We start from the raw sequence: 25,758 nt of genomic DNA on the forward strand, positions 1-25,758 counted from the left end.
TGTGGGGCATTTTGACTTCTTCCAGCAGAGGCTGGGGAGGGGGAGCTCTGTGAGGTACACCTGGCTCTGCTAACCAGTCCATTCGCACTGTTGGCACTTCAGTCCACACCCACCTCACTAAGGAAAGCAGCAGAGGGAGATAAATGCAGAACAATAAACTGCTAACAGTTGTCAGTCTTTGGCAACTGGACATGGCTCCACCACGACACACGGGCTGTGAGCGGGAGGCAGACCTGCCACCCTCTTAACAGAGTCTGCCTGTGTGACACAGAATCAAACACCCCACCTTGTCAGGGCTGGGCTCTACTGCTCTGCTTCCCTGCTGAACAGGGAGCCACCAAACAGCCTTGGTAGAAGCAGCAGCCAGGCCAGCCCAGGAGCTGCAGCGCTGGGGACTGCCCCAAGAGACTTTGGAGGGAAGCATTAGGTCCAATCAAAAGCCAATTTCAGAGCCCTCTGTATGGGGTAGGGAAGAAGGTAAAGAAATGGAATGAGCAGACATGGCATTTTCTTATATATTTTTGTCTGTTCCATTTATAGAGACACAAGACTCCTCCCACTGTGTTTAGTGTTGGGGGGATTCCCACAGGGCCCTGAAGATGTTAGGGCAGCAGCAGCAAAGCCAGAGCAGCACACACCCATGTCCTTTTGAAATTGAGTTTGTAAGGACATACCCTGAACACTGCTGCTTGTATTACATGAGCTTTTTGTCTTACTGTCCCATACTCCTTGACTGGAGGGAGCTCTGCATAGCCTAGCAGGTCACAACACAGCCTGCTCTCATCAACCTGCACATTAAAAAGCAGGGCTTCTTGGACCCATGATAAATTTAAACATCTATTTCAATCTCCTTGGGAATGAAAGTCATTGTAGTTGTATTTGTTTTGTTAGTTTATGGAGCCCATACTTTTTTTTTTATCATCAGGAGGGAAAAGGTATACAAAGCAAGAACTGAAACCTTCCCATTATGGTGTGACTCAAGGAACGAGAACATAAAAAAAAAATCACTAGGAAAAACCCCCATTGCTTTCAAAAAAAGCATAGCAAGGCAGTAACAATAGTGTAAGCCCCACCCCAAAAAGGGCCCAGTCTGACATAGAAGAATTGTATGACTGACAGTAACCAACTGAGCCAATTTGGGCCTGATACTTGGCAGAGAGGGTGAAAATTTTGAGAAAACTGATAGTGAAAGTGTTTGGGGGTTTTTGGTATTACTTCAGCAGCTCAAAACAATCAAAGAACACCTTGAGCTGCACCTTCCCCTATCATTTCCTTACACCCTCTGTCTTCCTCCTTGCTGCAGCTGGAAGCAGAGCTGCTGCAAAAGGAGCAGAAGTTGATGCAGAAGGAATTTCTTTGCGAGTCCATTTCTGAAATGACGGACAGAATCCGTGCTGAGGCAGAGAATGGGAAGCAGGACACGCTGCTGTTCGCTAGAAGGGTAAGGAGGGCACTGCACACTCTGCTTGACAACCTATACAAAATGAAATATCTAGGCAAGAGGTGATTCACTTGCAAATTACAAAAGTGGTTGGAAACATTGATAGGCGAGTCATAAGCTATTCTTCAGAAATTATAAACATGCATAGTAGCAATAATACAGATAATATCAAAACCACTAGGCAAATGCACTTTCTTTCAAAAAGAAAATTCCACCATAATTGGTACCTTTCACAAAAATATAGGATTAGTTTTTTCTGAAGTAGATGCTTAGAAACTTTGTAGAATCCTCCTTTTGCACGTGTACTTAACAACAAATATGTCAAAGGCTAAAAAGATATAAAGAAAGGTAAATTCTACTCCAACATACACTAAGATGAACTTGGTACCTGGCTCAAAGTTCCTTTGCTATTTAGGTAGGGAGAATCACACAGGAAACATCATTTTCAATACAGTTATTTTTATATAATGACAGCTATTTCCTTTTAACTGCCAGTAATATTGTTTGTGAAAGACCAAAAAGGCTCCCAGCTCCCAAATTCCTAATGAAAAAGCTGCAAGTAGATCAGAGCTGAGGGAAAGGCAGAAAAAAAATGCTAGGTAATTAATGTAAAACAAGGCCAGGATTGATTTCTTTTGTTAGGTGTTAGGTTTGGCAGGCAGAAAATCTTAAAACGAAACAGATTTTTATTATCAATCTTTCATTTTCCACAGACAGAGAAATATCCTGGTTGTGTGCTTGTGAAATGATGGCCATGGGCTAATAAACTACTGTAAGAATGGCAGTGTGCCAAAAGTTACATTCACGAGTGCTTTGACTCTCCCAATTCCCTATTAGTCACTTAAAGAGTATTTAAGTTTTGTTGGGTTTTTTTAAACCACTCCAGTCAGACTCAAGGATTCCTGTCACATTCCTTTTCAGTTGTGTCCCTTGTGAGGATAATGTCACAACCCATAGCCTCTCTGCATCTGCATTATCACTAAATTATCTTATAAGGGTTGGCATTATTTCACCTTTATTACAAAGTTAACTGTGCATAAACTCAAAGAGAATTGGGGTCCTGAGCCTTTGGGGGCAGGGGGAATATTGCTGTCCAGCTGAAAAGGGCAGGAGGCAATGACAAATGTGCTTTTCTGTGTCTCATATTGGAGTAAATCTGACTTCTTGAGCTGCCAATTTCTGTGGTTCCAAGTGCTTACAGAAATTAAGTAATTTTCAAATACGGAACTATTACTTAAAACCGTGTCAAGTTGAACTTGTTTTCAGATACCTAATGCTGACCTAAGTGTCATGTCCAGTTAAGTGCCTAAAAGGAAACCCTAACTACAATGCAGCTGTTTTGAATTCCAGATAAGTGAACTGCAGAGGAAGATAAAGGACAAAACCCAGGAGAGGAGGGCTCTTATTGCAGAGCTGACCATGAAGCAATCACTTGTCCTTCAACTCCAGCAGGAAATGAAAGAAAAAGAACAATTTGTGATGATTGCTTCATGGAGGATAAGTCAAGGTCTCCCCCCTCTTAAGGAAACAGAAAAGGAATGGTTGAAGATCCTAGGCAGTGAGAAGACATACAAAGCAGTAGCTAAAGCCAGAGCTGAAGTAAGTTTTTGTCATGTGTTGCAATTTGGTGTTCAGCCCCATCCCTTCACTACTCTAACTGGTCTTTCTAAAAGAACCGTGCTGGTTTCATATGGAGCCACTCACCAGCAAACACAGAGCTCCAGGAGCCAGTGCAGATCATGGTACAGAGACAACTCCTAAGGTGGGTTTGTGGAGCTTTAACTGTAGTCTGGCAACACCGCTTAGAGTGGGTTGTTCAGTCTTTAGGAGGTCATATACTAAAAGTGTTGCCTTGGATTATTAAAGTAGTTTGTGTGACCATGTTGTGGCTGATGAGTGAGGCAGCCATCAGTGGAATACTGCTTTCCACTGGATTTCAAGGTAAAGCTGCAAAAGGTGGGGTGTGGTATTCAGAAAAAATAAGTTTAGCATCTCCCACATATTGAATGCAATGAGCATCAGATCAGAAGCAGCAAGAAATCAGATTGCTGGGCAAGACACTGAGGGTAGGCAGGGCAGCACATCAAATAGTGCTTCAAACCCTACCCTGCTGGACACTGCCTCTGTCCTTGAGACAGTCAGTGATCCCAGAGCAGAAAGCTCCTACAGAATAGTAATGGTTTAGAATAAGAATCTTCTCTGTCATTGACCCTTCCCCTCATGCTGTGACTCAGTTTCCTTTCAGTGCTGTGCATAAAAGCTCACTGCAGTAACTGTATTCAGGAACAGAATTGTTCCTGAGATGTTCTGTCTACAATTATTACAGCTTTTAAAAGTTCCTCTAATCTGTTTTCTTCACAAATAACAAAAGCATGACAGGCTCAAACTGTCAACTGTTTAAAAGGACAAATTCCCTTCTACATGGTCAAAACCTCATGCTTTTAATACCCCTCCAGCTTTCCTGGCTTGCCAAGGATTAGACTAATGGTGTTTCCTTTGTCACAGATTCTGTACATTGGCTCAGGAGAGCACTGGAGTTTAAAGCACACAATCCCTATGTGATCAAACTGTGTTTCTCTGACAGGACCCTGCAGAGAAGGAACAAGATGCAGTGCCTGGCCACGCCCACACAACAGCCCAACGATGCCCAACCACCTCTATCCCAGATGAGAAACAGTGTCCCCCATTCCCAAAGGCCCACGGTGCTCTGGCTCCTCTCAGACCAAGTGAATCCAGTTCAGATCAGAGACATTTCAGCAAATCTACTGCACAGCCATCTGAAACCTCAACAGACAGCACCTGAAGCAGGAGAAGCCATTTCTGGCTGCTGAATCCTAAGGGTCAGCAGCATTTACACTGCACCGAAGGAATGTCTGTTAGTGTTCAGCCAAATTCCATATTGAAAACAAAGTATTTTTTCATGCCAGAAGCACAGTTAACTAGTCGGTGATCCAAGGCCTCTTTTCCTGGTATCCCAAATGGAGTGCAGTATTTTAAAGCGTTAAGAAAAGTTAGTGGTCATCACGCCATCCTTTTTTTTTTCCAGGTAGAGTTTTATTGCATCTGAGGATATGTTGTAATACATTTAATTAAAAAGAAAAGGCTAGAAAATCTTCTGTTGTTATTAATATAATATGAACAAAGTGGCCACCACTTACACACCAACATGGCTTTCTGCAGTCTGAGTCTGGAGTTTAAACTTCCCAGAGAAATTCTAATTATATTGAAAAAAATATTCCTTCCCAGTATGCAGTCACTGAGAAAGCTAAAACTTCACTGATGGCAAGGACAAAAGAGTGACCATGAACTTGCAGAGTCACTCCCAGGAACCAGATCTTTTTATTTCAATGGTAAGGAAGAGGAAGCATCAGTGGAAACTACTAAGAGAAAATATCAGAAGTTATTATTCAAACCCTCCAAAATATATCAAATTGTTAATGAGTTTCTCTAATTTAATAGGCTGAAATTTTGTAGAGTTGTTGTAAAATCCAATAAAGACTGCAGAAAATCCTGCATGGCAGAACTTGACAATTTTCTCTGCATAGCAAACCACTATTACCATTTTAAATTAATGTCACAGTTCAGAACTTAAAACAAAAGAACAAACAATACTGGCTCAGTAATGTACAAATAAAAGTTGAAAACAAAGGAAAAACAGCCTCCTAAGCTTCTTTCTGAAGCTGAGGTTTGAACTGTAACACTAGAAGTTGTAAGAAAGAAGTATGTAAAACTCTGTCCAAGATACTGCTAAGATAAATTTCAAAAGCTTTTTTCTTATCCTGTATTGCTTACAATATTTTATACATATCTTTAAAAAAACTCAAAACCAACAGACGAAAAACCCACAACAAAATCTATCACATGCACTTTAAGGAGATGATATTTTGTGTTAATTACAAAACTGAAAATATTACAATGCAGCTCCAGAGGCAGAAGTACCATAAGGTAACTGATGACCACTAAAAGGAAAGAATACATTATAACTGATGCCTGACACAAAACTGATTTGTTATTCTTACCTGCTTTACATAATCACACCAAGAAATCCTTTTATTAATCTGAGTAAAGTTACTGGTTCTTGTTTCTGTACAACTGGACTGCCTTTTCCAGGATTGTATTGTTAAAATATGTGCCATTAATACCAATTTTCACAGCATGTTTTGATACCCGCTGTCGTTCCACTTACTTGACCACTTCAAAATGAAACCATAGATACATTTTAAACTTGGGTTTGTGTCAAATGCATTTCTCTAGGATTTATCTAGAAGTCAGTAATTTCAACCTTAGTATGTTGGAACAAACATTGCTTTGAGTAGCTCATGTCAGTATCAGCAGCTACCCAAAACTGCAGGTGATTTGGAAAACAACATGGCATTTAAGTGAATACTTTTACACAAGCACCACAGTTCGACAGACTTCTTCAACAGCGCAATATTTCATGAATATTTGAGGCCCAAAAGCGTCATAGTGTGCTGGAGTGCCATTTCCTCTACAAATCTTGCATTAACATGGTCTTGTTTTTCATATGGATGCACACCTAGAAAAACATGGTGAGAAAGTATTTACAAAATTGTACATGCTCCTATACACTTATAGTCCTGCAGTCTATTAAACATCTTCATCTACAATACCAAAAGATAAGGGGTAATAGACAGAACTGTGTTTTCATGTACCCAAAATACCTACAGCTTTCAGTGGTGTCCTTTGGATGCTCACCCACAGCAAAAACTGTCCCATTAGTAATAATGGCCAGTCTTCGCGAACGAAGATTTGGGGAAAGGTCTTTTACCTTTCCAGCCTGCGCAATGGATTTTTTAGGTGAGACACAGCCTGCGCTGAACTGAGCCCACCCTTTAATCCTAAGGTTCATCTGCCGGGGCCAAGCAAGCTTGGACAGTGGCAGTGAGGTCCTCAGGATGTAGGTTTGTTTAGAGTGACCTTCTCATAGATGGATGGCCTCACAGGGCTAACGAGCTACCATCTGCCCGGGGGACTTGGGATTCGAACCCATGGTCGCAGCAGTGAGAGTCCTGCATGCTAACCACTAGGCCACCAGGGGTCCCTTGTCCCATTAGTGGGATGTAAGTAAATGATACCCTACACAGGGGGAAGCTAAACAGGGGGAAGCTAAACCATCTCTGGAGGCTGCTAGGGATTTCCAAACCAATTCTACACTGGAGATCCAAACCAAGATTAAAGCACAATGGCTGTGTTAGTGCTAGTGCATAAGATGGCCTAGGGCCCATGGTCATATATTGTTATATGGTTTAACTCTTTTTTCCTCCCCAAATGGACATACCCATACTTGGACAATCTCAGTTTAGCCTTCAGGTCCTTATCCTGACTATATTTTGCTTACTGGTACAGGCACAGCCAGTAATCCCTCCCCTTGCTTGTTCAGCAGAATTCAAAACCTCCAGGTGCTCAGGTTCGCTGGATGAAGCAAAGACCCTCATCAGTGGGAACGGCGCTTCACAAAAATGAACGGCTTGGCAAGGAGAAATGTCTGGTAGTTCAGAATACCTCTGAATCCAGGGATATGGGTACTCTTTTCTAAGGTGGAAGATCTGATTTTGGCTGCCTCTTAGCTACCACAAGGAACATAAATAAGGACCAAACCGTTCTCTCCCCATTTGAACACACAACAGCTACCACCACGCTGTACACCAACCACATTTTACTACATGGGTTCTGAAAAATGCAGGTTTGCTATCTGGATCCAACACAAAGAGGATTTGGATGAAAGGATATGCAGTGAAGAAGTCCCCTGGCACTTCCCATCAGCAGACAGACAACCAGACCTATGTGTTCAGACATCATTGGAGTTTTAGAACTAAGTTATGTCAATATAGTCAGGATACATCTGAGTGAGCATCAAAGGGTAACGATTGCTGGTCTTCCAAAATACAGAATTAACATTACCTTGATTCTCTATCTCTGTCAACATACTCGCCAGGTAGTTCAGTGGCAAAAACTCCACAGGGACTGAGAATCTCTCAGGGATAGACCTGCTGCACTGTAAGGTAGAACAGTGCAGGTTAGCTCTCCAAGTTGCACAGTACCAAGTTTCAGTGTTTCATTAGTGTATTAGAGTCTAAAGAAAGCTCAGCAATCTCAACACTGTCAAAGCACAAGATGAAAAAAAAAAAGGCCTCTGTGGTCTTACCTGCCTGTTCCCCAGGTTCTCGAGCAAAAGTTTAACATATTTCCGTGCAATTAAATTTGCATTTATGGGATGATTCCAAAACTGGCGGACCTTTTGACCAAGAGCCTAGTAAGCAAAAAACAAAACCCAAAAACCTGAGAAGATATACACAGGACAGTGGAAGCTTAGGAGGAGGAAAAGCAGAAAAAGACCCGAAACAAAATCCAGGCTGTAACACAGATGCTTTGCTTTCCCACACTGATGACAGAAGCCAGGATGTCATCGTCTGTAGCCAAGGAGCCTTCCTTTCATAGCCAATAACTAAAAGATTTCCATATGTTCCCAAAATGTGGGAAATCAAAACCTCACTGCTCAGTACTCAGCTCAATCCATCTGTCCCAGTGCCACTGTCCCACTTGGCATGTGTACTTAAATATCAACTGAGGCTTAAAATGACCACTTATCTTTTACTGTGACTCTGGTTTGTATCTATTCTTTCCCCAAAGAATAATGTAGATACCCCATTCCTAAAGGCTCCATTCAGGACAGGGCTTCCTTTAGGCTCAGTCTCAGGAATCTTACACAAGCCAAATGTCAACAAGTAGACATACTGAGAATACAGTTAAGATCCCATTATTCAGGTCATCATCCCGGAAACTGATAACATTGACTCACATTCCCAGAGGCAAGAGATTCAAAACCAGGTTTCCCAAAGCTTGCAGTTCTAACCAACAAGCAAAAGAATAGGAACTTACTGTGAAATCAGTTCCACTTTCTGATATTTTCCCTATCTAGATCTTCCCCCCTCCCTTTCAGCTGTACTGCAATGCAGTAAATGCTGTACAGTTTCAATGGTGCTTAAGTCCTTGCTTCTGATGGAACTGAAGTCATCTACTGAATGTAACCTGCTCAAAATAGTCCAAGTCACCCCAAAGTGACCTTTTTGGCAAACAAACTACTCCCTGCATTTTTTCCCAAAGCTGTAAATAGACACAATAAGGCACTGAGTCTACTGTGTGTAGCCAACAGTACCCATCCCCTGCAGCTCTCCCAGCTCAGCCTTCGTCAGAGCCCGCTGGAATGGTGTTCCCCACCCACAGGCCGGGGGCTGACCTCAGCTCTCCAGCCCAGGCCCAAAACAAGACACAGAGGACAAAGGACATCCTGTGGAGTTCTCCTCCTCTACCCCTTCTCAAAACTGCTGCCAAATAAAGAAGCCTTTGTTAGAGGAACACCCAAGTGGCACTTCTGGCCATTTGAACTATACGTAACAGCCCATAATGAGCAAACAATGGGCAACTTATGCTGAGAAAAGCCTGGCACTCCCTGAGGGGGATCCCTGGTGTTCCTCTGCCCACTGAGATGTTGTGCTTCCTCTGCAATCCTGTGGTGTGCAATAAGAGCAAAAGGGGAGAAGTCCATCTCCCATTCTGCTGGAACTTTTATGAAGCACCAGTTATTAGCTCGAACTAATTACTGTGTGGCTACGGAAGTCACTGATGGGTGAGGCTGAGAGATTGCACTGAGGGGAGATCTTATAATTCAGTTTCCTCCACAGAGCTGTGGTATGATCAGTTTTCACAGCTTTTACTGTACTGAACATATTTGATAAAGTGTATAGAAGCAAATGCAGAGGTCACAAGTGAGAAAGGCTCTGTGGATGCTAGAACACCCCCACAAAAACCTCATAAGTCCCCTTTAAACCCCATTAAACCCTCATTGCTTTATGCAGACAAGTACTCAGCAGAGTCTTGTTGACTCCTGTAGGGTCATGGAGACACTGTAAAACACTATGGACAAATCTGTAATTTAAGTTAGGGTATCCTACAGCCAGGAGCAGCAGATGGAGAAACTGTAGATGTTCAGGTTATATTTGAATCAGGCTCTATTTGAATCACAGCCAAGTCTTCCATTGGCTTGATCCTACGCACAGAGAGGAATTTTCTATCAATTCCAAAGTCCCAGAAATTACATCCAAAGTCATTAGTTACCTCAGGAAGCCTCATGACAATACTAAATTTCAGCTTTTCATTCTGTTCAGTGTCATCCAGATCTACAAGAAACAGGCAAAAAACCAAATCAAACAATCAGTAACTGCATAACAAACTTTCAACTGTCATTGAAAACATGCTTAATAAATATCACCTCTGTAATGAATTGAAAATTTCAATTTTCAATGTCATCTGCAAACTCAGAGATGATGCACTTGATCCCCTTGTCCAAACTGCCAACAAAGATATTAAGCAGGCCTGGCCCCAATACTGAGCCCTGGGGAACCCCACTGGTGACCAGCTGCCAGCTGGATGTAACTCCATTCCCCACTACTCTCTGAGCCTGGTTGACCAGACAGCTTTTACCCAGCAAACAGGGCTCCTGTCCAGGCCATGAGCAGCCAGTTTCTCCAGGAGAATGATGTGGGAAATGGTGTCAAATGTTTTACTAAAGTCCAGGTAGAAAACACCCATAGCCTTTCCCTCATCCACTAAGCGTGTCACCGGTCATAGAAGGAGATCAGGTTGGTCAAGCAGCACCTATCTTTCACAAACCTGTGCTGGCTGGGCCTGATCCCCTGGTTGCTCTGCACATGCCTTGTGATAGCATTTGGGTTGATCTGCTCCGTGACCTTCCCTGGCCCTGAAGTCAGACTGACAGGCCTGTTCCTCTTGTTCCAAACATAATTAAAGCAAAAGCTGAGGACTGGATAGCAGACCAACTTCCTCACACATAGGTGTGCACTTTCATAGTCATACAAATTTCCCAATAAATTCTATTATGACCTTTAGTATTTGCTTTTCTAAGAAGTCCCAAGTGGAAAAGCTATAAACTCAAATTCTCTCCAAACAGATATTTGTGTACTATGATAAGGCCAATCATGTAGTCTGAGCCCTTTCAGGTAGGCAACACCATCATCTACAGCCCTCACTGAAACAACACTCTAAGGAGAGCTGAGTGTCCTGGGCAATAAATCCTGTGTCCAAGTTGAGTGGCTTGAAGGACAACACTCCCCATTAGCTGGCTGGTAACAAATGAAACACTTGATGCTCACTGTACCTTTCAGCAATTTCCTGACACACGTTTCTGTCAATTGCAAGACTCCAATATCAATATAGTGCAGGAGGGTGTGCAGAGGGAGACAACGAACACCGAGACCCAAGTGCAGAGTGTGAAAACCTATGAAAGAGACAAACTTGTTTGGTACAATATGGGAGTTTTTTTCCTAAGACTCTATTAGAGATGGGCATTACTCTAGCTAAAACCATCACTCCCCTTAACTTCTGATTGTTTCTAGTTGGTGAAGAAGTCAGTTTATCAAGACATTTAGTCTTATTTAGGCATCCTTTAAGTCCTCTCAAGTACAATCCTATCAGAAAGAAAAAAGCCAAGGGGGCTGAAAATAGGCATTAAAGTCATACAGAGTCACAAAACATCTCCAGGCTATTGCCTCATATCTGAATTGTTCTATTAATTTGTCTTTTATATCTTTCTTTCCTCCTAATTAATCAAAACCTGAGGCCTCACCACCCTCCATATGTGACTGCCACCCACACACTCCCACAGGCTCTGTTAACACTTCAGTTTCTCATTAAACATCAGCCAGACAATTGTCTTGTTATCACATGACATTACTGCATGGCAGCATTTGTGCCCATGTGGACTGAGGGACAACTCATACCAAAAACAGTTTCAAAGACTGAAGACAGATCAGGAAATACAAACTAGAAAGAGTCAATCAGACTCAGAAAGCATTAAGACGTTAAGAAGTCCTTCCCTAACAAAAATAAGCAAGTGCTTTGAAAAGACCATAAGTGATTACGAGTTGGTCTGGGAAATCAAATTCTACTATCAAGACCAACTTTTCCACCAAGGCTGGAGGTAATCCTTTCAGGATAAAACTGAAAAAATATTAGCAGGGCAACAGCATGAGAAAAAACACTCTTTTTGCTCCACGGAAGGAATTTTCCCTTGTGGCTCTAGACACTGAACTCCAGTTTTCTAAAAACATATAGAAATGAAAGGAATCTAAATCTTAGTTCTAAGGTAAGACTGCACTCAAGCACTCCACTGGAAACCCCTGTTTTGTTGTCTCTGTTTCTAAAAACTATTTAGTTTTGCTTCATTTCACTTGCACATGTTTATCAAAGGCCTTCCCCTCTGTAACTGTCTTGACTAGATTTCAATACTGCCACAGCTAACTTGACACATGTTGCAACTAGTGCTCTCAGGGGAGGAATTTATAGCATTGCTCTCCTCAGTTATGATTAAACCAGCAAAACATAGGACTTACCAGGAGGTAAAGGCAGGCACATGCCATTTGCTGCTTCCAGAATCCGACTCATGATGTGGAACACCGCAAATTCTCCTGCACTTCCTCTTTCGTCACTGTAGTTAATGAAGTAGCAACATATTTAGAACCTGAGGTGCCCACACTCTGCTGGAGAGATGGTCAATTTGCTGTACTACATGGGCACTAAATGTCTGCATTTGGGGTGAAGTGCCATGAGATGCTGCCTTGTTTACTGAGGTGTCTGTCACCCAACAGCACCAGCTGCCCAGTGCTGCCACAAAAAGTTGCTCCGGTGTCCCCACCTCCTCCCCCCACTGCTGCGTATGTACAAGTCTCTCAGCTGCACCTGGAATCAACAGCAACAGATGGAAGGGTGCTGGTATAAGGGACCTGGCTTTTGTGGGTGTTTAACACCCACTACCCAGCTTAGGACCACTATAAACTCAGTAACTTTGAACTCCAGCTGTAGAAATGTTTGGTTAATATAATTGAAAATATTTAATATTTAAAATAATTTAAAATAATTTAGAGAGGGCCAGCAGGGTCATTAGGAACAATAGGTGACAGTTGCATTGACATTCACAGCAGCATAAGCAGTGACTGTTCAAACCAGTGGTACTCTTGAAGATCAAAATCATTATGCCCATATTTTAAAAGGCAAGCTGAAAACTTTAACAAATCACTTGCTCACAAGCAGAAGACACAGGAATGAAGCTGGTATCTCCTCCAAACTTCTTTCATTATTCGATGTATCAGATTCAGCTAAAACAACAAAGAAAAGACTGGATGTTTCCAGGAGCCTGTGTACAGCAGGCCCTTGCCCTTCATTCATTTCACACACCAGTTTATGTTAAAATCTTCTCATGAGATTCCTACTAAGTCTTCTTTTTTTTTTTCCCTATGGGCTCAAAATGTAAAGTTATTAGAATTGTAACTGAATTGCAATATTCCAGAAGTTGAAAGTGCTTCAAGCTCATCAAAACATTGTGCAAGACATACAGCAACTTAACACATGGTGCTTCTCGGAGATAACTCATCTCATGCTCTTGCATCAAATTCTCAAAGATCTGTTTGCCACAGAAGCAAAAACTGCATGTCCAAGTGGCTGAGCATTTGTCAAGGAACAGTCCCAAGGGCTCAGCAAAAGTGGATGACACTGAAGACAGTGGAATCCTCAGTTTGCCAAGAAAAGTCTGCAGGAGGAATCTCAAACCTCGTTCTGGCAAGGAGGAAAGATGAGACAAGCAAATGCCTCCCCTCCTCTATTGAGTTTCTTTTTTGTCCATAGTGAAATAAAACAATCCCTTGGCTCATATTGTTGCTTCTTTGTGCTCCCAAACTGACCTCCACTACAGACAGTCAGCACACCAAAGCCACAAGCCCTGTTCTCACACTTGGGCCATCTCAGCTTCTGCAGCTGAAAGAGAAACCACCTACAAAGAGTTGAAATAACTTCTTCATGGCTGTCATGTGTAACCACTTCCATATCTCAGTAACATAACTGAGACACTTCCTCTGTGCCTTTTGTCTCTGGCCCTCAAAGCACAGCAATCAATCAATCCCAGGAAACCTTCAGGAAGTGAGACTGACCCCTGTTCTGCAAAGAGGTGTCACGAGAAGTTACAAACCCTTTTCTCTGCTCCAGATGGCCAGAATCCAGTAATAATTTTTCCCCATTCTCTTTTCCCCTCATTGACTTTGCCCTCTTCAGTGTGTAACTTGTCACAGGCTCTGAGCAAGAGGGAAACAGGACATACAGGAGACATTCACATGCAAAGGCCAGAACTGGAATACTGGTCTTTGGTACTGCTCCTGAGTTTTCCTCTGTACCTTGGCCAGAAAGCTCTACAAGACAGCACCTTGTCCCTCCACCACTCGAGCCAGGCTTGCACAGCTACCTGATGCAAAATAACTACCTAATATTTTCCATCTCTACACTTACTAGATGCAGTGGAAAGATCCAGTTTAATCTTTCTGGAGTAAAACAAATTTTCCAGGAAACGAGTGATTTCCAGTTTTCAGACAAGGGTCACAAGAACTGCACCTGCTGTTGGAATGACTTTCACCCCTGGCCAGCACACAGGGTGCAGCTAAGGCCTCTGCATCATGAGCTGCAGCTGGAACTGAAGATAAGTGTTGAAGTGAAGGGAGGGTTCTTTCAAGCTCCAAAATCACCACTTGCTATTTGTGCAACAAAAATGGTTTTCAGGAGAATCACACTCCAGAATGAATATATTTTTGCTTAATACCATAGCACACTGTACAGCTTTTGCAGAGTATAGAAAGCTAGCAACTTCTTAAGCGACAGTTAACCTCACTATCACAACATACTTGAATCTTAAATACATGCATGCTTGTGGCGGGATACCTTCACCAACAGCATGACTCACTTTGGAAATCAATGTCTACCATGGACGTTGCAGAAAACACATACAGAAAGAGAAGTCATGTCTCAAACTTCTTTGCAGAATATAATACACAGGATAATGTGCATCAGAGAAAGGAAACATTATCTGTTTGATAGAGGGAGTACAGACAGTTTCCTGTCCAAGGTTAGCAGAGGTTCTCTGGGGGAACCAAGTTAAGAGCTACACCCATACCAGGCAAGGCCATTTTTCATTGAGTAACAAGGATACATAATACGAAGTTTTTTGGGGCAAGTACCAGAAGACATCTCCCTTGGAGTGCTCTAAACTAACGAGAGAACACGTGACCAACAGTGAGACTGCATGCAGGAGGGTCTAGGCTGACAGTGCTGTCCTTGCTGCCTTGAAACATCTGCATTTCCAGGCAATGCTGCCTGGAACGAGGAGAGCGAAGTTCCACTAAAGTAATTAGGAACCATAAGTTCTCATCTCCTGTGGTTGTTTCTATAGGAAAGACATGGGAGCAGCCAAAGAAAAGAATCAGGAGCAAAGGAGAAAATGGAGTGAGACAAGGTCTTGCTGTCTTCCAGATCCCCTCCTGCACAGAGGATATGACAACTTCTGAGGAAACTCAAATCCAAATGGTCTCTGTCTTCTATTCCTCTGCAGCTGAGCCCACATCAGAAGGAAATGGCCACAGACATCAGAGGAAAAGGTGCAGCTACTGCAGTGACTTGCAGAGCAAATGTATTCAGGTCTGCCTCTTTCCTGTGCCACAGGCTGCCTGTTCACCCTGTCTCCCCTTCCGCTTGCTGTCAGTTCTTCTGTCACACTGCTTCTGTAAGTTATTTCTCCCCTTTCCTGCCTCACTGAAATGAAAAGAGTGAAAGAAACAGATATGCAGTAAAGCTAAGATAAAGTAATTGCAGGGGAGAGAGAGACTATGGACACACAAAAAACTACTGCAGGCGTGGTGGCACATGGACTGGGAACCAGGCACACTCTGGCAAAGAAGGAATTCCCACCAACACATGCCATTCACACTTCCCCACATTACTTCTCTGTATACAAGTAGACCCAGTTCTCTGACAGCAATCAGCCCTTGTCTGTTGTTTTATGAGAAACTGTCAATGCTCCCAGGTCTTGGCTACTCTGACTTCAGCTGCAATGGATTTACACAGCGACTACACACCACAGAGCCCTATTCTCAGCCTGAGAATAATAAAAAATTATCCTGAACATAATAAAAAATTATTTTATGATGGCAAACAGACAAGCAAATAATTTCAAGTCTCTTCTGTTTCACTAGTTTCAATAGCTCAGCTACATGCTGCTGATGCTACAATTAACTGCTGGAAGACTCAAACAAATTATTCCCCTGAAGAATTCAAACACTTAGGATATAGAAAGGTTTAAGATGTAAGAGTTTCTGATTAAGATGAGGGGAAACTCACATCTAATAATGACATAATTTTAAAGTTTTCCAAGCAGTACCTAACATGCACCAGCCAGAGGGCAGAAGCAACTTTTAGAGACACATAGAATCCCAGAATATTCTAAGTTGAAAGAGACCCACAAAGATCATCGAGTCCAACTCTTAAGTGAATGGCCCTTACAGAGATCAAACCCATGACCTTGGTGTTATTATCACCATGCTGTAACCAACTGAGCTAATCTCAGGGTTATCTTTGTTTATAGTAGCTTTTCTAAGAATAAGCCTGTCAACTGAGTGGAGAGAACTCTTACTGTTAGTGACATTAAAAAAAAAATTAATCTTGAGAGTTCCCTAATGGGGAGGGCTGAGGTTTATTTTGCAAGATTAGTCTACAATAATTTAGTCTTGCAGATCAAGGTTGTATGGGTGTTTTCATATTTTTTATCTTAAGTTTTTATTCAAAGTGAACAAACTACTACTAGAAATTGCATGAAAGGAGAACAAGCATTCCACTTGCGCTTTTTCACCACCATTTTCAGGTACAAAGCTTTGGTTCCTGTTGTACTGTTCCTATTTTAATCAGCCACTAGTTTTTCCTTCTTTTCTACACAGATGCAGAAAAGCCTACCAGTTACCAGTGAAATAACTTGTTAAGCTATAAACTGAGGCCTGAAAAGTCAGTAATGGCAGTGAAGCTGCAGTGGTTCAGAGAACGTTGTAAGGTTGACAGCACAGCTGACTTGCACAGGACTTCTGAAGAGATGCAGGCATCAGTAGCCTCAAGAAAGTTTCCCAAGGTTTCCATTCCCAGAAAACAGCACTGTGGGGAGTTTCTATTGAACAGTGTGGCAGGGCTTGCACGAAGAACAGGATTTAGTAGTTGCCACACAAGTTTTTGTGAACTGTGTTCTGTGCTTAAAGGATATGACATTGAGACAAACAAAGACAGGTACAAGAATTTCTGTGCACGACAGTCATAGTTTTCAGAGCTTTTTTTTTTAAGTTTCTCTTAAGAGGAGGAAAGACAGAAAAATTTTCACTGTAGTTTACACAGATCTCTTCATGTAAAACTCTGTCTCCTATCACACAAAAAAAGCCCAATGAGGGCAGTATGTAGGAGCAGTGATGCTTTACCCATGTGTCATATTTTAGTGAAATCTTTTTTTAATTAATTTGTATTTCCTCTGGTGGCACCTCTATTATTCAGGACTTGCAGCAATGTTTTCTAAAGGCAACTAAAAGGATCTAACGATCATTCTTTGAACTTATCAGGATGAGCTCTCATTTTCACTTCTGTGAGTAGAGCATATTTGTACAAGCTGTAAAGAGAACAGTTTCTTCTGTATTCCAAGTGACCAGTATAACTCTTTTAAAACTACTTAAATATTATTAATTTCCTTTATCAATACATACAATATTAAGCTGAAAAATATGTTTAAATATCTTAAAAACAACCACCTTCCATCAAATATATACATATATATACAAATCCTACATACCCAAGGATCTACCATCTAACTAATGCATGTGAAAACAGTGACTATGAAATCCAACTAACCAGGTTTGCAACGTAATCCAAAACTATTTGATCAATCTTCTTTTTTCCTACATACTGTAGATGTCTCATAAGGTGATCCTTTAGCTGAGCAACCATCTAGGAAAAAAAACCAAACCCAACAATTCAGTTTCCTTGAGCATCTTCAAAGAGATACAAAAGCTGCAGCAGGTACAGGGCCAGACCAATAGGCATTGGCTCAGCAAAATGTTTCTGCATTACAAAACTCCAGTTCAGAGTGAGATCCCAAGCTACAGTCCAGTCTTGCTAAATTCAACAGCAGATGTGAATATTCAAGACGGCAAATTCAGCAAATGAGTGCTAAGTTGAACTTTCAGTGACACTGAAGAGAAAAAGCTTACAGTTCTTACATCTCTCTGTGTCAAGCCAAGTGAACAGGGTGAAAGAAGGATTTCAATATGAGCACTGAATCCTGAGAATCTAAGTATTACATAAAATCTCTCAGAGAAAACTAGCTCAAGTACAGTTTGTAGTAGTAGCCAAGAACCTGAGAACCAGAGTGATTAATGGCGATTTCAGGTTAAACATTAATTGTAAAGTCTTTAAAATTGTGTGTTTGTTATCATACAGTCCATGCCACTCCCTACCCTCTCCTTTCTGAAATATTCGCTGACCTCGCATGGCTTCAGATTGCAACTCAAGTCTATGCTGGCTCTTGGCTGAGAATTACTAAGCAGCATGATTTGTTTCAAAGCTCAGAGTAAAACTGGGGCAAATAAAAATCTCTGTCTCAAGGAATTTACATGTAGATTTATCTCAAATGTGTCAAGACAGCAACACAGGTATGAGGAAGGCATAGACAAAGGACAGCAGTGACCTGCTTTTTGGATCTGTCTGAATAAACAGCAGGGAAGGAATGCAGAGAAGCTTCAGAGAATGAGAGGCAAGACTTGGAAACAAGGTGACAAGACTGAAAAGAAGGAAAAATTGCCTCAGATGTGAACAGATAGGACAGTGTTGATATGCTCTTCACAGATCCACTGCTGAGACTTTCCAGTGCATGCCAAAGAGTTTCCTTACGGTTTAACAGTAAAAGACATAAGTAAAGATGTATATTTAGGCAGAGGAAGGACAGGTAGGAGTTTGAGACAGGATATATTACCCATAAGCACATAAATGGTAGATGGTTTAGAGAGGTCACTGCTGAAAACAGTGCAGGAGATGAAGCAGTCCCAGCAGTGAGGTAGAAAGAAAAGAAGACAGTAAAAAAAGCTGTTAAATTGAGGAGCAAGAAGATCTGCAAACTTCAATGTTTTAAAGATGTAAAATAGTCCAAAAAGAACTGACAGATTAAGATGAACTCCAAGAAGACAGAATAACAGTTTCTAGCTGAAGTTGTAGTTGGAAAAAGCATTTTGACAAATCAACTTTCAATTGGTGTTTTTCCCCTATGCCTTATGATGACCTTTAAGATGGTATCCTGACTATGAACTCTAAAACTTAGGAACTGTGTTTGCCCCATAGCTACTCTCGGTGAGACTGAGCTCAGCACTAAAACTTAAAAGCTCACTTTTAATATATTTGTGGAGGTTGTGCGTCCCCTAGTGCACACCGACAGAAGCACATACCAGTCCCATCAGTAATTGCTGCTGATAATCCTCCTCTTCAAAGAGAGGTACGAGCCTCGCCTCTGAAATAAACAGAGGAAGAATCATTCAAGGACAGGACACTGCAGAAATACTACGAAACTTCAACCAGCTTCAAAAGTACTTAGGAACACACCTAGAAACAAACAGAAGTTGTGGTTTGATCTACTCAGCTACAGAACTAAGATAGTGAAGAATCATGGACTGCTTAAGAGAACTGAGAAATGGAAAATCACTCTTTATCTGCTATCTTCTTCCTCTTTCCTTTGATATTTAAGAGTTGTCACAGTGTGGTGACTCAAGAAAGCAAAGAGGCACAGAGAACCTTCTGGTAACACCAGTGCAAGTGCATATGCTATTTAGACCTCGTCATTTAAAAACAAACAAGCTAAAACAGCTGCATGGGTCTTCCAAGGAAATGGCTAGACAGGAAGGAAATACTCCAGGGAATCACCTCCCACTTTCCTGGTTCTCTCCCATGGTGTGGCTCCTGTTACTCAGATTTGCAGACCATTATGAAAAGAACATAATTTTCTAACTAAATGGAAGGAGGTTATAGTGTCTACTGAAATTAATAACCTGTATTTCCTAATCAGTGCTTCCCGTCTATGAACAGCAAAGGAAGAAAAACAATCTCCTATTTCATCATGTAGCATAAAACCAAGTCAACATTTTACAGAACCAAGTGCCAATTTTTTACAAATTTTCAGCTATTTTTGCTCACATTGAAATATAATTACTTCAACACTTAGCAGTACAAAGACCTGTGCTGCTTGATTTTAAGGGACTTGAGGACAAATCTACAGGGAAGACACGCTACATTGATGCTTGTTACTGGCTGGCAGCTATTTAAAAATTCTCTACTAACAGTTAAACATCTGACTGCTTCATCAACCACCACCTTTGAAAGCATGAAGCTGAGGCTCGCTAAGTTGATACAAGGCCCCTAAAGTCAGAGACCACTGCAATAACTAGCAGTGGCACAGATGACTGGTGCTAGGGGCTGGAAATGAGTGCACTGAAAATTCATGGTAATAAAAGGTGAGAGCAGCACTTAGATCAGCATCGTTTCACAGCACACAGCGGCAGGGCACACAGAAGGTACTGATGTGTGAAGAGCAGGAACACAATTCACTACTAAATTCAGTTTTACTTATTTGTGACAGGAACTGAACATCACAAAATCTCAAGTGCTCCTGGCCTAGGGAAATTGATTACATCTGCCTTCTCCACACCATGATTTTTCACCAGCTCTAATCTCCTGCACAAGTTCTGATTGTTGCAAAGGCAGCTGTAAGCAGACAAAACCTCAACAGTAACATGGTGTCATTGAAGAAGAAAATCTTTAGGCAGGCAAAGTTCTACTGCTTATATTGTTAGATCCAATATGAAGTAGGAACTTTGTTTTCAAGCATTTCCTAGTCAGTACATGAAAGTTTTCTTCCAGTTTAATAACTGCTTATCTTAATTCCTCAGACTCTTCTGTGCTGAAAACACACACAGCAATTTATTTTTAGCAAACAACAGCTAGATGGAAATACTAAAATAAACCTTACAGCTAAGGCCTACATTGAGACAAGTTTTACTTACCAGAGTCCCAAGCGTCCAGATGAGAAAGCACCCTGGGGTTTGAAACAAAAATCAGTGTGCTTCATATGCAATACTCTACAGGATTTCATAAGGTCATAAAAACACTTTAATGAATCTTTGATCTTTCAAAGACAGCTAAAGAAATATGAGAACAGTACGTGTGACTACATTTAGTAAAAATATTAAATAGCATTAAAAAAAATCTATATGTCTAGGTAGCATAAGAATAACTCTTCATATCTCTCAAATTCCCTAGCTCTAGAAGCCTATGTGTATTTCAGATCATCCCATGGTGATTACAAGGACTCCAATAATTGATTTTCACCTGGATAATCTTCCTTAAAGCTATCTAATCAGATATCTAACTAACTAATGAAATTACTCACTAAATCCTCCAACATTCTTGCACAAAGTAAGAAAGCGTAAATACAATAGAAACCAGTACGTACTTTTTGGCATTTTCAAAAATGTTCCTCAAATATGCTGTGGTTCTTCTCTCTTCTCTCTGGTTTGTGAACAAACAAAAATCCACAAATGCACAAAGCAGAAGACCAATTAAAATACTCCCTGACAGAACGCAGATGAGAAATGAAGCTGTTTTTCCCTTTGAATGGAAATAATGCACAGTGAGACTTCAACCCACCTTCCAACTATCCATGCTCATAGGGACTCACACACATCTAACCCACACAACAATATAGTGCAAGCTCTGCTTTTGTTTAATTTCTTGCATTATTTTTAGAGAGTCAAACTTACAGGCTTAACTTCACCTTAAGTGAAATGACTGCAAGTCTTTGCACTTCTCATAATCAGATTACAATTTCTTTATCTTCAAAATAAAAAAGACAACTCGTCCATGCTTGGCTTTAAAACATCCACTTCAGAGGCAGCTCTGGAGGCTGTTGCAGGGCATGTACACTCACCTCTTCTGAAAGGTTACGCCATTCCCTCCTGAGCACATTATTGTGGTAGTGCAACTGTGGCTCTGCATACTTCACACTCTCCAAGTTTGAGTTGAGTTTCTCCCAGAAGCCTTTGGAGTTTTGGAACTGCAAAGTATTGCAGAGAAAGCATGAATACAGGCTGCACTCTTAAAGAAATACCTCATCACCCTCTCACTAAGTGACTGCAAAGACATGTGATTAATGTAGCTTCAGAACAATCTAGGTGAAAAAAGTTAAACCAAAGCAGCTAAACTAATTTCTCTTGATTTCATGGCAGGGGCAGCACTTACTTAAACTTGAGGTCAAGACTTGGTGCCTATAGTATAGATACTTTGCCACCTCAGTATCCTTTTAAGTCACTGGGAAGAAATGAACACTTCTGTATCATAATTCATCTGACCCATTTCAGAAGTTTGGGATGAGAAGAACTGCACCACAGACTACACTGGCCATATTGTCTAGACTTCCTCTGACTGTAAAAGGAGCCTTAGGCAACTAATATAGATGTAAATGTTTACATTTGGTCAAATAAATCCCATTCTGGGTTTCTGGTAGTTCCAAATAGAGGAATATCACCATGGCCCTGACAGCTGCCACTATTTTCAAGCTGTATTAATATTTAGATTGCAAACATCCATTTACAAACCTCAAAATCAGTGCCTCATCCCAGAAAAGAAACAAAATCCAAACATTCCCATATCAATTCTAAAACATTTGACTCTAATGCTAAAATTAATTTAAACTCAGCTGTGAACAGACAGGAGGAAAAAAACCCAAACAAAACCACACTGGTTTCCTGAGCTAGTTCTTGGACTGGGTATAAAGATTTGAAGCTGTTGTTTATAAAGGGGGGGAGATGTGATCATGGCTGAGGAAGAGATGAGATTAAGGCAAATCTTTTTGGCAGTTTTAAAAAAAACAAGAGATGGTACTAGCTGTTCTTGCCCCTCTTAATATACATTATCTCCAAATACAGACACTACAGTAGCGACATTTGAATAAAGACAAGTTTGAGTTCACAGGATTTCTCCATCTTGCATTAACATGTTGGATTTTGCTCTCTCCCCTCTACTTTTCTACAATGACAATAACTTTAAAAGAAAACCTCAGAAGGAAGAAACCACTTCCTACTATAAACTACAATTTGTCAAGGAAAATAAATTTCAAAGACTCAATCCTGCCAGCCACTTTCCTCTTGCTGCCAGTGCCTATTGTCACTTTATTATTGTAGCTGCAGCAGAGAAAAATAAATCTCGGGTTTTGCTTCATGTTAGTTATATTTAGCAGCTGCAAACTAGGAGTGCATATGGCACCATATGTTCCCTCTGTTGGAGCTGACTTATGAGATCTACACTCTTACAGTCTTACGAGATTCTACTACTGCAGGATGTTGCCTAAATGTTACCAATATGAAACCTGAGAAATACCAAATACAGCAAGAGTATCATCTAGTGACCGATCCATGCAACTGCGTCAGCACCACCACTGCAAAACTGTGTTCAGGCCATACTGAACTTCATTTGATATGTGGTGGTGAGAAGCAAGACAGCAATTTTCTTTCATGTACTAAATCTGTAACAGGAAGTGGTAGACTTCAGTGCTGTCTGCTTTTAATTCTGAAAACCTGCATTGCATTAGATCTAATTAAAAAGTTAAAAGTTTAAGACAAAAGATTTTTTTAATTATAGTTGTTTCTTGAGGATCATCAGGGCAAAGACTAGAAAGAGAAGGCTTCCTCTGCTTAGGTGTTTATTTTGCAGACATTTCTAGAGTCAAGAATACATATCTAAGCATGAACCCCTAGAAGATATTGTATTGCCAGAAGCCAAAGCAAGGCCTTACCAGGTTGCAATCCATGAAAAGCTCCCATGAAGCCCTTCATAAGTAGTGGGTTTTTAACTGAAGATATAGAGCTCTCTGCTCTATGCCTTCGAAAAGATGTAGGGGAACAATTACCTCCAAGAGGCCCATATCCTCTCTGGACTGTAGTGCTGTGCCTCCCCAGCAGTGACAGTATTCAGAGAGCTGTGTAACAAAGTATGCAGCTGCACAGGCAGCTACTCCTTAAAACATCACTCTGCACCCCAGTGGCTCAGTGCAGCATGCAGGAGAGGTTGTCTCTTCCTGTGCTCTGACAACTTCTCTCATTATCCATTCTCACTCTTCTCCTGGACCTCCTATTTTATTTTCTTCCCTTCTTCCTCCTGCCCCTTCCTTCTCCCTTTCTGATCAAGCCTGTTTGCACCCCTTCAAGTTTGTTTTTTGTTTAAAAAGGGGGGTTGGAATCAGACATTAATTGCAATCCTTATGTAAAGCTTTTTGACAATTGGACTGACCATTTCCCCTTTCTCCCAGACTCTCTCAATATATCTTGCTGAACAGGAATTTAGTGATAAAAACACAACTGATACCCAAATAGCTCAATTTTTTTGTGAATATGGACATAGCCCTCCCAAAGGCTCTCAACAACTCATAGGCTCAAGAACTCCAGAAAACCTTCTCAAAGTAACAATTCACATTCTGTCTGTGAAATGCCATAATATCTCTGCAGAAGAAATACTACTTGTAGGACCAGATCTTTCACCAGGGTCTGACTCCTGATGCCAACAACATGCACCAACTGAAACACCAACTGACCACTTTAACTTGAGCCATAGTGGGTTTGTGACACTGAAGTGGTACAAAGCAGTCAGAGCACTAAACCTTACCCTGTGTATTGCCATCTTTGTCCTCATGCAAAAGTCAGAACAAATGCAGTCAAAAGTAGCAGGAAATATTTGTCATTAGTTCAACTCTGACCTTTTCAATCTGTTTAGGTTTCAGACAGAAATAGGAAATGAGTTCCACAATCAGGAAGTATAGCTGCTAAAGGCATGTGCCCCCAGGGGCTTGAGGTTCAATCTCAGACAAATTAAAGGCCTGCTAACTTTGACCTCAATGAATTACACGGATTATCTAGCAACAAATTTTCTCAAGATCTGATTTTCCCAGGTGTCCCAGCTCTCAGGGCAACCTTCCCAAGCAAAGCATGCGAAGCCTGATTCCCTGACAGGAACCAGGAACCTCATGAATTTGTGCAGCACAGCTGTAATGCACTGCTGCAGAGTGAGGAAGCAGTGGACTATTTCACTGACTTTTAAAAAATTTTGTGAAGGGTGAAGCTTTATGACTAATTATAAGCACTGGGAAAGAAACAGACTCTCACCTCTTCAAAGATGGAACAAATATTGTCATGTATCCAGAATCTAATCCCATGTGTTGCTGGTACTGTTGTGCCTAAACTCTTAACTCTTCCCATAGCTCTCCACAACAAACTGCTTACCAATATCCTCTTTCAGATTTTGTACGGGAATACTTAGAAAAATTTTAAGTTATCTCTCTAAACTGGAGCTGAGGGAATGGAATGGGAAGACAGGAAGAAACATTCATGTTGTTTCCAACAGAAAGTACAATTTCCTACCCAAACAGTGTGTGCTCTCCCCAACCAGCTCATTGCCTTTTCCAGGCTGTGCAGGAATTTGTCTAGATTTAGTAGCCAAAGCCCTGACATCAGTGCAATCACAGGATGCTCCAGACAAAAGAAAGTGAGAGGGTCACAAACCATTCATACCAATGGCAGCACAATGAAATATCCCTCAAAGGGGGCATATATAGACATACAGAGAAATCCTATGTGCCTGTTATGCCCATGTCAACTCTGCCTTCAGCTACCAAAGTCACAAAATGAAGTGGTATCAATCAGATCTAACAAGAACTAATTTTTGGAGAATCCTTCCTGTTGAATAGAAGTGTCTTCAGAAAGGGAATTAAAAATACATCTTTGAGCTAGCAGGCATCAGTCTGAGTAACTGAAAAATGCATAAATAATTTCAAACAGGGCAATTTTCTGTTCACACCTATTTTTGGATAGGGCTTCAGGGACACTGCTTCATTAGTATTTTGCATGCCCCTCTCCCACAAGAAAAGCAGCTCCTAATCTGCAAATACAAACGTTGTTTTATACTGGAACTTACCTCTAACACAGGTAGAGAAATAATGTCTGTTGCACATATTACTCCAGGCACAACCTAGAAATATAGACAAATTATTTATAGTATTATAATTAAGCATGGAACATGGGCCTGCTTGGGATCTAGATGAATCTCCACTACCCACTTCCTCTGTGAAAGTAGCTAGCTAGCCAAAACTGTACCTTCATTTTAAAAAAGACTACATATCAGAACAGTGTGTGATCAGAGAAATTAAAATATGCTATTTGCGCTAACTGTAAAGTCTTGCCTGAAGTCATTTTCCTTCTGCAAGCTTACTAGCAAATCTTAACTCTATTGATACTGTTTGTCTTGGAAATAACTGCATGATTTTGCTCTTAAATGTATTCTGGATTCATTAT

The 25,758-nt window shown here is 41.1% G+C and overlaps 2 protein-coding genes across 13 annotated transcripts in view; one reads left to right on the forward strand and one right to left on the reverse strand.

Annotated features, from left to right (window-relative positions):
- CCDC146 (coiled-coil domain containing 146) overlaps positions 1-4,577 on the forward strand; it is a 69,836-nt gene extending 65,259 nt beyond the window's left edge. For all 8 annotated transcript variants that reach the window (XM_027679409.1, XM_027679408.1, XM_027679410.1 and 5 more), the window contains 3 exons: positions 1,304-1,441; positions 2,792-3,040; positions 4,026-4,577. In XM_027679409.1, the coding sequence (XP_027535210.1) occupies positions 1,304-1,441; positions 2,792-3,040; positions 4,026-4,244 (606 nt within the window). In that variant the 3' untranslated portion in view covers positions 4,245-4,577. The remainder of the gene's footprint in view (positions 1-1,303; positions 1,442-2,791; positions 3,041-4,025) is intronic.
- A 759-nt stretch (positions 4,578-5,336) lies between these two features.
- GSAP (gamma-secretase activating protein) overlaps positions 5,337-25,758 on the reverse strand; it is a 44,197-nt gene continuing 23,775 nt past the window's right edge. For 3 of the 5 annotated variants that reach the window (XM_027679418.1, XM_027679416.1, XM_027679415.1), the window contains 13 exons: positions 25,382-25,435; positions 21,348-21,473; positions 20,874-20,929; positions 20,425-20,456; positions 18,817-18,878; positions 17,231-17,326; positions 12,563-12,633; positions 11,872-11,966; positions 10,638-10,757; positions 9,578-9,639; positions 7,608-7,712; positions 7,364-7,457; positions 5,337-5,978 (listed from right to left, as the gene is read on the reverse strand). In XM_027679418.1, coding sequence (XP_027535219.1) covers positions 5,878-5,978; positions 7,364-7,457; positions 7,608-7,712; positions 9,578-9,639; positions 10,638-10,757; positions 11,872-11,966; positions 12,563-12,633; positions 17,231-17,326; positions 18,817-18,878; positions 20,425-20,456; positions 20,874-20,929; positions 21,348-21,473; positions 25,382-25,435 — 1,074 coding nt within the window. In that variant the 3' untranslated portion in view covers positions 5,337-5,877. Of the gene's footprint in view, positions 5,979-7,363; positions 7,458-7,607; positions 7,742-9,577; positions 9,640-10,637; positions 10,758-11,871; positions 11,967-12,562; positions 12,634-17,230; positions 17,327-18,816; positions 18,879-20,424; positions 20,457-20,873; positions 20,930-21,347; positions 21,474-25,381; positions 25,436-25,758 lie in introns of those variants that run through there. The other 2 variants (XR_003533598.1, XM_027679419.1) reach the window with 2 other exon arrangements.

This window comes from Neopelma chrysocephalum, unplaced genomic scaffold, assembly GCF_003984885.1.
Source record: "Neopelma chrysocephalum unplaced genomic scaffold, ASM398488v2 Primary Assembly neopelma1_45, whole genome shotgun sequence".
NCBI classification, from domain to species: Eukaryota; Metazoa; Chordata; class Aves; order Passeriformes; family Pipridae; genus Neopelma; species Neopelma chrysocephalum.